This window comes from Gallus gallus, chromosome 6, assembly GCF_016699485.2.
Source record: "Gallus gallus isolate bGalGal1 chromosome 6, bGalGal1.mat.broiler.GRCg7b, whole genome shotgun sequence".
NCBI classification, from domain to species: Eukaryota; Metazoa; Chordata; class Aves; order Galliformes; family Phasianidae; genus Gallus; species Gallus gallus.
Genome location: NC_052537.1, coordinates 1,678,778 through 1,692,622, shown reverse-complemented (window position 1 = coordinate 1,692,622; position 13,845 = coordinate 1,678,778). Strand labels below are relative to the sequence as shown.

General features: G+C 38.8%; 1 protein-coding gene across 8 annotated transcripts in view; it reads right to left on the bottom strand.

The window, feature by feature from the left end:
• Positions 1 to 13,845, bottom strand: part of CCSER2 (coiled-coil serine rich protein 2) — a 71,917-nt gene that overhangs the window by 37,592 nt on the left and 20,480 nt on the right. For all 8 annotated transcript variants that reach the window (XM_046942781.1, XM_040702311.2, XM_015287968.4 and 5 more), the window contains one exon: positions 2,550 to 2,640. In XM_046942781.1, coding sequence (XP_046798737.1) covers positions 2,550 to 2,640 — 91 coding nt within the window. The remainder of the gene's footprint in view (positions 1 to 2,549; positions 2,641 to 13,845) is intronic.

The window sequence follows — 13,845 nt, the reverse complement described above, 5'->3', positions numbered from 1 at the left end:
TAAACAAATGCTGTATTTGGCAACAGCTCGTAAGCCACTAGAAACAAAGCCAAAACAAACGTTGCCCATGCCGTCAGGCACAGTGAACAGTCCTGAACTGCTCTCCTGCTATTACGCTGTCTCTCTCACTTACCCAACGAGCTTTTCCTCACATTGTCAGTCCTTTGCTAGAAGAATCAATCTACACAAGAGGACACTGTTTTGCTCGGCTGCCTACTCGGCCATAACCGCGTGAGACGCTCATAAACAGGCCTTCCTTCCTGCTGCGCTCCCAGCCTGCGTCTTGGTGGGAAGGGAGCCCGGTTTTACCCTGTGATTTAAGGCTGCCATCCTCACACACTGCATACTTGTTGAACTAGAACGGCTGCTATAAATAGTGTCCGAGCAGCATCCTGGACTCCAAAATGAAACAAGGAGAGTTTCTGTTGACCTGGGAAGTCTAACAGGCTGACGTCACTGAGGCTGCACACAAGCATGGAAAAGTGGTCAGCAAGAAGTGCTGCCAAACAAAACAAATACTCCTATCTACAATTCACTTGTTGTTTGTTTTTTTAATCAACTAGTTCAATAGCCAGAATTTAGGTAGTAAACTAACTTGCACACTTAAAATAACAGAAGATCTGTTTCCCTTCAGAGGCATCCTTCTACAGCTTGCACTACATGAAGGTCCAAATGGGTTAAAGCAAAATAACCCCTCAGTAAGTTATTACAGCCTTATGATTTTTCTCCTTTGGAAAACAAATTGAGACACTAAATAAAAACATAAGAATATTAACAAAGAACGAAATTCACTTTTTCAGTTGGTCATATATACTGAAGAGAAAGCATGAGATTGATTCTTTTCAGGCTACTATGAAATCACTCAATTTTTAGCAAAGAAGCAGTTATAGCAGAGATATCCAATTTACTTCACGTTAATTTCACTTCAAAAAATGCAAAAAAGTAATAATTAACTAATATTGATCCCAAACAGTAATTTCTTCACATGAACCACTGACTTAGTCAGCCCAGGTTGCTGGAGTTACACAATATATTCCAGCTGCGTGAACACCACTAACACTTAAGTAGCAGTGTGAGTATAGATTTATTATATTGATGCAATTAAGAAAGCAGTGAGATAAAAACAAGATATCACCTGTCTCTAGATTGAATGGCAAATTATTTCTTTTTATATTTGTGGCAGACATTCACTTTTAAAAATGCATTTTGAACAGTTTTAAAATAAGTCTTAAATGGACTTACTGATGCAGATGCATTGCATGTTTAATAAACAAGGAAACTTAACAAAAAGTTAATCTTTCATTTACAACTGTTTCTGAGTTTTTGCAACAAGATAACAATTACCATTATCGAAAGAACAGTTGGTGCATAACCACTGGTACTATGAGCAATCCCCTATGCTTGGTGTATTATTCATTCCATACAATGAAAAATAAAAATCTTAAGTATCTGGGCTGAAAAGCTGAATTGTACCAAAGCAGAAACAATCATCAACAAGTATCAGTAAGTTTGGTAACAAGCACACGTTAAAAGTGATCTGCAGTAGAAATCAGGTCAGCCTTTGTAATATTTCTGGTCTAAAAAAAATCATTTGGAGAAGGTACGGCTATGGGGAAGGAAGAAAAGCCAAAATAATCTGAAGTAACACATTCTGCTTTTTCTTACAGACAGCATCTCCAGGCCTCTATAAAGTTAGAAAAAGCACACAACTATATTTAAGTAGGTAGCTAAAAAAGAGTTTACGAAACTCTCAAAACTGTCAGTGTCATTTGTACAGGGTAGGCACCACTGTGTCCACATCCAATTTTTCTGTTCAGTTTAAGACACATTAGCCTCCACTGAAATGGGAAGCGTAGGTCAGACCTACAGTCACAACAGCCAGCGACAACTCTTAAAAGCAGGTTAGGAATGACCAAAACCAGATGCCTGAAACTTCCCAGAAAGGATTTGATACAAAATTATGGCATTATTTACCTGAACCAGTTAATTCTAGTTTAAATTTGTACTGTATTAGTGGCATCTATCCCCCCCATTAAAAAGTTACCAGAACTCTCACTGACAACAGAAGCATAATAGAAGATTATTCAATATATTGCAATTTAAAACCTAAGGCTACTGTTGCAGAATCATCCAGAATATATTAGGAGATAGTTTTTTTTGTTATACAAAATGGCAACTATCTCTAGAAAAATTGCACTGTCATTCACCAAAGCTGAAAAAAAATGTTGCAGCAACATTTCCAAATATAGCTGATGCATGGGACTGAAGGACTAACTTACTATAGAATAAACTTCAAACCTTCAACAGCTTAAAGGCAGTCTGCAACAAAGTTTAGTTGGCTTACTTTTGTTTCTTGTTTTATAAAAGACAGTAAGTTTTGTAACTTCAGATTTGAAGTTTATGTCGTATTAAACCCTGCATTTCAGCAAAGAAAGAAGCTAACTAAATAAAAAACAATTTGAAGCAAGCATCATCTTACTGAAGAAGTCAGAAGAGTAAAATTCAACAAATGCAATTTCACAGTAAAAACGCTTGGGTACTCAACTAACCTTTATCATTTGGTGGGTCTTCAGGCAGGTCTACATCAAGCATAAGATCATCATCTTCAAGATCACAGGAATCAAGATTGTTCAAGATATCCTACAATAAAGGAAACCACAAATTGAAGCGTTTTCTTGATACTTTGTTCTATTGCTACAGAGGCTTACCTCAAAGCTTTGCTACATTTGTATTAGATACACATCCGATGTAGTGAGAAGCCTCTTCTTAAGGCCAAGACCAGCCTTACCTGAGACTACAGCAACTAATCATCTTTCTACTCATCTCAAGACAGTGATGCTTGTAACAGCACTAGATAGAAAGATTAAAGCAATTTTCTACCTTGGGCCTATGCAAAACTCCAAGTAATTTTCTATTCATTATTATTCTGCCTGCATTTTAAAACTAAATGATTTTGCTCCGTTGGAATTCAAAGACAACTTTGTGGGAAGACGATGTAAAACTATTTTGTTTCAGCACTCATGTCATACTGTGCAAAAGTTAATCACAAAGAAAAGGGGTAGGGAACCTATACTATCTTGATTCAAACATTAGGAAGTTAAGAATCCGAATCCTCTAAATGTAGGCTTGACTGAAGGATTAAAGACAAAATTATTTGGAAAAAGAAAAAAAGAATGGGGAAGATTGTTTTCTAAACAAATATGGAGCAGAACTGAATCTTCCTATTTTCAAAGCTAAACATAATGCCAGCACCAGATACTTTTGTTTTGTACACCTATTCTTGACAGAGAAAGCAAGCTTTGGTGTGGAACAGTAGCAATACCTAAATACCTTAACATGTCAGTCTCTCACTGACCAAACACACTCCTAAGGCTTTGATGAGAAGATCCCATTCCAGCACCTTTTTCAGCCAACAAAACTTAAAACATGCAGTTTACAGTACTAAGCAGTGTTGCCCTTTGTCTTTAATGCTATGCTGCATATAAAGCTGTTTCTGAAGTCACACACAAACCACTGTGTTGCAGAGGTTACATTAATAGTACAAGAAAAGGCCATCAGATGTTAGTACCAAATGGAATCATGCTCCATTCAGAAATGCAGCCAGTCAGGTATCCTAAAGAAAAACAACTGTAGTGTCAGCAAAGTCAAATCCATAAAAAAATAAAATAAAATAAAAGCTAATCTCTCCTCCTCTAAGAACACCAGCAGTAGAAAAAAAAAACAATCAAGAGGTCGAGGCTGTAGAATGCACTGTTAAATGAGCATGCAGATGCTGCTAGCACTGTGTGGCTGGAAAGCTACGTCAGCACCAAAGTGCAGTACTTGATCAGAGAACGCAGCCTCTGTTTAACGTGATTGCTCAAAGAAAGAAACTTAGCAGTAATAAGTGATCACACAAAGTAGGTTTAAAGGAACTGTTAACAGTCACACAGCTCTAAAGCTAGTGATCTGTTTTTTAGTATCCCACAAATAAAAGCCCTGGCTATAACGTCTAGGATTATGCTCAGGTATTTCACACTCGTTTCTTTTCTAAGAACAGAGTTGCAGACTTTTCCTAGCCGTATCAGCTACATGTAAAGGCAATCCACAGGAGCAATACTGAAAACCATTAAGTTTAAAACATGTATTGCTAATTACTTCCTTCTAGATAATAAGCTGTTCAGTAAATATTTAACTGCATACTTGCATACAGATTATCAACACAGTGCAAAATACTGTACATTTGGAAAGCTATCCCTCTGCTGGTTACTTGTTAGAATCACTTTGTCAGAGATGCACAGATAGAAAGGAAGAACACTGACAGGCATCTCTGCACTGTTGATCCAACTGTTCTTTCTTCTGCAGTCAGTCTATAGCATTCACATAGTACTCTCATTTGATTACAAAAGCTGCAAAGAGCAACACACATTTTAAGACAGTTTTTTCATGGCACAGAACAGCAAACATTCTCCATCTCTGCAACAGAATTAATTTCTTGACTTAGGAGAAAGGATATGTGATGAAAATAATTAACATCTATTTTGTAAAGCTATATAACAGAAAGGTGGAATACTTGAGACAGAACCACTTCTGTCCACTGTATTTCAAAGTCCCATGCGAGTAACATTGTTTACATGTGGTTCTTTAAGCATTTAAAGGAAAGAAACACAGTATCAGGACATCCCAAATAATAAACATACACAGAAAAACTTCCAGAGAAATGGAAGCAATTTAAAGAAAACGTGAATTTAACATTCAGACTACAGATGTATAGTTATTTTTCTATCCAGTAATTTACACTTCTCCAGGAACTCAAAGATTTCTAACCAACATGTATTTTTTTTTCTTAAAGGCAGCAAAATGTAGGTGTTTGAGAGGCAAATTCAGTTTGTTAGATGATAAATTGTTTACATATCACATTTGGATCATCAAAATTAGTAGGAACAAGCATAATTTTCCTCTACTGTGGGAACCTCAGTGAACATCAGTTAATCAGTGGCTAAAAACACTCAGTTAAAAAAGCATAGGTATTACTGTGCAAAAGCATTTTAAAAGTACAACTCAAAAACAGAGTATGCTAGTTTTAACTAATAAACATCGATAGGCCACTTTGCTATCTGCATTATTGCTTCAGAAGTCTAGCAATGTCAAACAAGGTCAGCACTTGAGATGCCAAAAATACTTCTCTGTCAACAGCACATTTCATCATGTTTCTCTAATTATACAGTACTGAACTACACTGAGGCAACTCCATGCTAGAAAAAAAAGCTCTGAATACAAGCTCTTTGCAATAGCTGCACCTCATGTGAATTCTCTTTAAGTATTTTCTACTGCTATCCACTTAGATGCAGATAAATGCAGGCACGTTTTGTAAATGAAGTGTCAGCACTGCCATCTTGAAATAGCTGAGAAAAACTGCAGGCTTCACGAGCTCATTAGTACTTATCAAAACCTGCATTTACAAACTCCAGTTATTATTCTTACTACTGCAAAATGAACTTAACTACACAGCAGAAACACCGCTAATATGAGCACTTAACAGCTATTACCATGATGTTATTCCGGGGAACAATCTCAAAACATAAAGAAACATTTCAAAATGCATCAGCGCCAACCCTACCAAATATTACATGTTTTAGCAGTTATGAGGAGTTACTTAAGAGATGAATCCCATTTTATCTGTGCAGTTGCAAAGGACAGTGCCTACTAAAAAGCTGATAGGGGAACCACTTCTTGCCTGGTTGACTGCCATAGACAGTGCTGGTGCAGCCTCACTTTGAGCACTGTGTGCAGTTCTGGCCTCCACAACATAAGAATAGTAAGGTCCATGAAAGCACCCACAGGAGGGCAACAGAACTGGTAGCAGAGCTACAAGACATCCTGTGGGGAGAGGCTGAAGGACACCTGGGCTGACCAGCATGGAGATGAAAAGGCTGAGAGGTGACCTCGTTGCTCTCTGCAGGTCCCAGAACAGGGGAAGCAGAGGGAGGTGCCAGGCTCTGCTCATGGGAACTGATGGCAGGACACAAATGGCACAGAGCTACACCAGGGGAGGTGCAGACTGGGCATTGGGCAATATTTCTTTACTGTGAGGGTGGTCGAACACTGAAACGGGCTTCCTAGAGAGGTGCTTGATGTCCCAGGTATGTCAGTAATCAAGAGATCTTAGGAAAATACCCTTGTTCATTTAACTTCTGGTTAGCCCTGAAGCAGCCAAGCAGTTAGTTGATGCTTTTAGGTCCCGATTTTGTTGCAACTTCACAAGGCTATTTAGCACTAGATTTTCCAAGATGGTACAACTTAAAAAGAGATAAATATTTGGAAGTGTTAAATCTCAAGTCAAACTACAACGGTGTTGCCTAGCTGTCCCTCTAGACCGGTTTCCAACTGAATACCTCAGTTAGTGAAGAAAGCCTCATTGTCTATGTAACAACAAAAGCAACTGAGGAGAAACAGATGATCCATGACTAATTGGTGTAACTGAATGGGCTGAGAGCCCTAATAGCAGTGAATGCTCCTACTTAGTAGGGAGATGGGAAAAAGACTAAAGAGACAGGCAAGCCTACAGGCTTGGAAACAATGACATCACACTTGGAAAGCAGCTGCTAAAGTCCCTAAAGAGCAGCAGACAGCTGCTCTTGAGACGTTCCACAAAAAAAAAAGTCAAACATCCTGATCAGATGTTATTTTTTTTTTCCTACGACTAAAGACCCCTCATTTATAAAAACTTGTGCATCTCTCAGCACAAGTCACAATACAGTTTTATACACGAGGCTGATGCTAGAGGAACAGATACATTACTACACACTCAGCAAATACTGATTTTGTTTCAAATCACATAGGAGAAAACAGTAATCAAAGTAAGTTTTCATTATAAAAACAAAAACTCTTGAAACAAGAGATGATGTAGGGAGTTGAGACTGAGATAGGAAGCTCGAATTCCGGTCTAAAGGTTAAGGCTCTATGATATGGCAGTTTGAATAAGTGACTTAATTCACTTAGCAATGGGAGTCTTCTCACCAGCAGCATCAAAACAACCCTTTCATGCACAGACTATCCAACAAACAGCACTTCATATGAAAAAGTGTACTTTCCTCAGGCATAAGAACAGATTGTGCATTGCTTCTTGTAGGTATAACATAGCAGCTCTTCTGTTGCATGACGACCTTTTCATTACATGCAATACTGTATCCATATACTTTAAAAATACAGGAATCAACCTGCCATTAGGGCAGAAATATCCGTTAAAAAAATCTTATATTAAGATAAAGGACATAATTTTTAGTCCTTACATTATCATATTGCTACTCTTTGTATGATCTACGACTAACATGAAAAAAAGGATTAAGGAAGAATATTCCTAAAGAAATAAACCACTACTTTCTCATCAATAGCCATGTTTCTGCAGTTAAGACCACCAGTCTGGATGTTTCTCTCCTGACATTTAAGCCCTCAGTCAATGCATGGTTACACTTAGAAAACAGAATGCCTTGTGTTGTCTATACAGCCTCATGACTGAAAGTAAGGATTATTACAGCAAACTGGGACAATTCTGCAAGATGAACAAAAAATATACTGCATTTATTACACTCTGTTTTAATATTTGAAATAAGAATTACACTATTTTCCAGCTGAAAGCATTTCATGTTTCTGTGCTATCAAATATGACAAGTGTTATATGTCATTATTAAGTGCTCTTCTTTTAGTATTTCAAACGTTCTTTTGCAACTAAGATCTACACGTGTTTTACAAAGACTCACAGTATTAGATGCACAAACTCAAGACATTTTCATGCTATTTTCTACACAAGCACATTTGCTGCATCTCTTTGGGCAAGATGCTAAAAACAGATGAATGCTGTTTCCATTAAAAAAACACAGAGGGAAAAAAGAATGGAGAGATGAAAGAACAATGTTCAACATGCAGAAGTTTAGCACGAGGAAAGGGAAATTCCCTCCACCCCCCCCTCAAAAAAAAAAAACACCTTCAAGGAAAAATACAAAGGGAGTACGAAAATTAACAAAATATCATTGGAGCCACCTGAAGAGAAACAGAAATAGATCTGAAAACAAAGGATAAACAGATGGGGTAAATCAGACATCTGAACTACAGAAGTCAGACAAATACATCTCCAGGCCAACAGTACAGAGAAGAAAGTCTTCTAGAGTCCGGGTCCAGGGACAACAACAGAGACAGAGAAAAGATGATTAAAGAAACAAATGCAATACAAGTCTCCCATAAGGTGACATTAAAGAAAAACTATACAGAATAGGATAGGAAAGGAGCTAGTTTAAATGCTGTATATTACAAGTCATAGTAAAAGATAGTTAAGCACAACGCCCAAACAAGTAATTCATCATTTTGTTCACGCTCCATAAGGGAAGACTGCCATGACAACAAATGTAACAGGATCTTTGATCTGAAAAGCCACAATATTTTAACTATTAGATTTATTCCTCCATGAAAACATCTTTACAGAGGCACAGTATCCTTAATTTAGGTTTACAAAACATAGGTAGGAACTAATTCTTAGAGGTTATTATCTCTCAAGAAGCAGCTAGGCACAGTGCTTTACTTTTGTATCTCATTATATGTCAGAACGAGTAAAAAACATCTGAAATTCAATAGCATCAAGGGGAAGAAAGAAGAACACCTGAATTATTAATCATTTTGCTGAGACTTTATCAATTCATAAACAATAGTCCTTTCCAAACAAAAAGTGAACTCAAGTGAAGTTGCAGTCACATTGCTTTACTGCCATCTAGCCACCAGTAATCACACTACAAAAAAAAAAGGAATTCTGATACTCTTTCTGTGAATTTCACCAAGATTTAAAAACGTTTTGTGATTCCAGAGCTTATTTTTGTGTTTGTTTTTTTCTTAAATAGACAGATGCTTTTAAGGAAAACGTTTCTCATTTACTATAGAGCACAAGAGCAGAAAGCCACTAACATTATGTGTAAAGAGTAACACAAGAAGTACCAAGTCCTTTCTAATCACTGCTTCTGTTCTCTGAAATGTCTGCCAGTGTCAGAAGTTCAGCATTACATTTGCAGTTAACCTATACATAATGGAAAATCTTACATTATAAAGCAATATGTAATTTTTACTGACACTCTTAACTGGAAGAAATCATTATGAATGATGCTCTCCCCACTGATCTGCGCTTAATATTTCAACTGTGATGTTCAGCTTACAGGTATACAGCAGAAGGAAGATCTTCAGAAAGACGAGAAACTACAAGAGAAGTAGTTTGTTTCCTCACAACTTTCAGGTTACCAGACATGGATGATAGGACTAATGCACATTTCTAGGTTATCAGTAAAGACATAAATATATAAAACATAGACATAGATATAAAAACATAGACAGCCTCCTCCTTCAGCTTCCCAAGTGCATTTAAGTTCACTTGCAAGGTCTCTTAGGCACAAGAGTGACCAGTGAATTTGAAAAATACACAATACGAGAAATATCAATATTAAGCCACTTTAGTTTTGAAATTCAACCATAGCAGAAGGCCTCTATCAACGACTTTCGGGTTCAAACAACTACCAGTTGTGAACAGAATCAGAACTACCTCAAAATTCAGAGGAACGCCACAGATAGCAAGATTGCTATCTGTAAACAACTGTTTACAAAGGTAGATAGTGATAGGACAAGGGGGAATTGTTTTAAACTGAGACAGGGGAGGTTTAGGTTAGATATTAGGAGGAAGTTTTTCCACACACAGGGTGGTGACGCACTGAACAGGTTGCCCAAGGAGGCTGTGGATGCCCCATCCCTGCAGGCATTCAAGGCCAGGCTGGATGTGGCTCTGGGCAGCCTGGTCTGGTGGCTGGCAACCCTGCACATAGCAGAGGGGTAGAAACTCAATGATCATCGTGGTCCTTTTCAACCCAGGCCATTCTACGGTTCTATGACTGCTACCTGGAGACCAAATTTTAAATTGCATCCTCACTAGATTTTTGCTGTAATTTGAATACAACATATTACATAGTATCAATGTGTTCTATTCTTATACAGGCACATTAATACTGTTGTTTGTAATTAAAAGGCAAAAAAAAAACCCAGCTAGGAAGTATTTGAGGTTTTTTTTTCCTGTTTTAACTCATCCTCTGACTTGCACTGCTGCAAAATTACAGTCTCACTACATTACCCTGAGTTATTCCAGAGTGAACAAAAACCACCACGACACCAAAACACCGTTTACTCACAAACACCCTTTACAGGGAAAAATGACACTCAAATTTCCAGTCTCGAGGGCTATGACAATTAGCATGATGAGGTGTTTTGCAGTTTATATTGATACAGCCTAAATACTATGTTAAATGTTCTTGAAAAGAAAAATGTGCATCCCATCTTTAAAACTAAGGAGACAGCACTGGGCATACTCATCTCATCCAGGGACCAAAACTGTGCACACTACCAAAAAGTTGATCCCAGCAGGTATTAAGGTCCTGCCCCTTCCCTACATTTCTGATGCTCTCCAACTGAACCTTTTACAAATTCTTTTCAATAGCAGCGTTCTGCTAACTCAATACAGCTAATAATTATATAAAGTTATATAATAATTATATAACTATAAAAACTTCAGATAAAAAGAAATCTCATGCCAATTTATATGCATTTAATTAAGCTATCTGTGAAGCATTCAGAAATTCAGCTAGATGAGTTAGGTGTATAGCAATTCATTTTATATACTTGTAAGCAAGAAAAACGTACCTACACACCAACAGCACTTAGAACTACTCCAAGTTTAAGAGTCCACTCATCTCACTGGGCACATGTTTGCTTCCTTTCTTGTTTCAAGATTTGCTAAGAATAAACAAAACACTGTAATACCTTAAGAAAAACTGCAGCATTACAATTAGTTTGAAGCAAACTGAGTAAATCTGAAGTTCTTCTGTTACTCAAAAAAATGCAGCTACTTGGTGGAATAAAGAAAACCACAGAAAGGAATCATCCTAAACTCACATTAAAATAGAATCATAGAATCATAGAATCGCTAAGGTTGGAAAAGACCCACAGGATCATCCAGTCCAACCATCCGCCCTTCATCAATGGTTCTCACTAAACCATGTCCCTCAACACAACATCCAAACGCTCTTTGAACACCACCAGGCTCGGTGACTCCACTACATCTCTTGGCAGCCCATTCCAGTGCCTGACCACCCTTTCAGAGAAGTAGTATTTCCTAATGTCCAGCCTGAACCTTCCCTGACGCAGCTTGAAGCCATTCCCTCTAGTCCTATCACTAGTCACCCGGGAGAAGAAGCTGACCCCCAGCTCACCACAACCTCCCTTCAGGTAGTTATAGAGAGCAATAAGGTCTCCCCTGAGCCTCCTCTTCTCTAGACTGAACAACCCCAGCTCCTTCAGCCACTCTTCATAAGGCCTGTGCTCCAGACCCCTCACCAGCTTTGTTGCCCTCCTCTGGACACGCTCCAGGGCCTCAATGTCTTTCTTACAGTGAGGGGCCCAAAACTGGACACAGTACTCGAGGTGCGGCCTCACCAGTGCTGAGTATAGGGGAATAATTACTTCCCTGTTCCTGCTGGCCACACTATTTCTGATACAAGCCAGGATGCCATTGGCCTTCTTGGCCACCTGGGCACACTGCTGGCTCGTGTTCAGTCTAGTGTCAATCAACACCCCCAGGTCCATTTCCTCTACACAGTCTTCCAGCCACTCTGCCCCAAGCCTGTTGCGTTGCCTGGGGTTATTGTGGCCAAAGTGCAGGACCCGGCATTTGGTCTTGTTGAATCCCATCCCATTGGCTTCAGCCCAGCTATCCAGCCTATCCAAATCCCTCTGTAAGGCCTCGCTACCCTCAGGCAGATCAACACTTCCAGCTAGCTTGGTGTCATCTGCAAACTTACTGAGGGTGCACTCAATGCCCTCATCCAGGTCATCAGTAAAGATATTAAACAGGACAGGCCCCAGCACCGACCCCTGGGGAACACCACTCATGACCGGTCGCCAGCTGGATTTGACTCCATTCACTACCACTCTCTGGGCCCGGCCCTCCAGCCAGTTCCTTACCCAGCGAAGAATGTATCTGTCCAAGCCACGATCTGCCAGCTTCTGGAGGAGAATACTGTGGGAGACAGTGTCAAAGGCTTTGCTGAAGTCTAGGTAGACCACATCAACAGCCTTTCCCTCATCCAGCAGACGGGTCACTGGATCATAGAAGGAGATCAGGTTGGTCAAGCAGGACCTGCCCTTCGTGAACCCATGCTGGCTAGGCCTGATCCCCCGGTTGACCTGCATGTGCCGCGTGATCTCCCTCAATACAACACTATATACACAGTTATGAAGTCATATTGGAAACCTCACCTTGAGCTCATGAAATAAGCAAGTTTAATTTCTACCAGTATTTATCATATTGCACTCAATACATCTGCTGCTCACTCTCTCCATCACAGAAATTAGCAGCCACCACAAATGAAATATGGAAGCTCAAGTGAAGTTGCCTTCCTTCATTTTTACCAACCAAAAAAGCGTGAGAATATTTCCTGTGTCAGTTCTGAATCATACAGCTCTCAAAGGCATATATGCTCTCCAATCCCAAAGGAAAAAAAGCAATTTACCATAAAAGCTCATTCATAAAATGTTATGCCTCTCAAAGCAACACAAGAGGTTTGTGTGCTATAACATATTCATATAGCCTCTTAACAATATTTGGCAGCAGGGACACTTACACCACACAAGATACAGACAGAAATGGCATCTCATTAAGTAATGCAGCTTCTTACTACCTCCCCTTGCTGTGATCATTAAGCTCTAAATCTGAAGGTTACATGGTGGTGGGAGGGCAGACACTGGCTATTTTTCACTCTGATGCAATATCTCTGAAGTCACAACCTCTGCTTCTATGACATTCATCTATGCCACGATCAGAAAACTGGCAGCCACCAAAGCCTCCTGAAAGAATAAACAGTCTAACAGCACCGCTAGCAGAACATTCTGAAACAGCTACATATACTTAGTTCTGTAAGAAAAGTAGTATTACTAACAACTTTACAGTGTTCAATTCTTTTCCAAATATGAGTTTTTAAGCATAACTGAAAAGGATAATTTTTGAGGGGGTAGGGTGGGTTGGAATTGTTCTTCATATCCTCAATTTTAACAAATGCCAGAGATTTCTGTACTTGTAATATGGGAAAACTGAAAACAACTATATCAAAAATATTAACATAAAATATCAAGTTAAAACAGTACAATTCACGTGTCCTCAGTTTCATTTTTTAAGAGCCTGGAATATAGCATGAGATGTCAATATGGAACTTGGACATAACCACTTCACCTTCAGCTGTGATGCACTGGGAATAAATAAAAAACCCTCCCCTTGATGAACCTAACTTTGAGCATGAAGTACAAATACATCAATAATATTAAATATACTGATTACAACACCAAGTGCTATTATTCATTCTTAATTTATCCATCATTCTAAAGATAGACAAGTGAGACTGAGAGCTCTGTGAGACTCACTCAAGGTCACAAAGCATTGTATATCAGCAACTGGAATTTCTCCACTTGAAGATAGAGATAGTTCATATACTAATGGCAAGCAGACACAATCCATCAGCAGACAAAAACATTCAGCTGATTCTATCCCTCATAGGGGTGGGAGGGTGGCAAAATCCATGTGGCATGCAAGTTAGTTCCTGACTGGAACACCCCCAGTAATGGGGCATTTTAACACCAAACTGCAAAGACAGAAGCAAATACAGGAATGGGGGGAGGGAGGGAAGCCTCAGACTTAGGAAATCCAGGGATTTTTGTAATAGCTTACATAAAGATACCATCAAAATCTAAATACATTTAAGAGTCTTTGTTTCAATAATTTTTATATATTCTTTC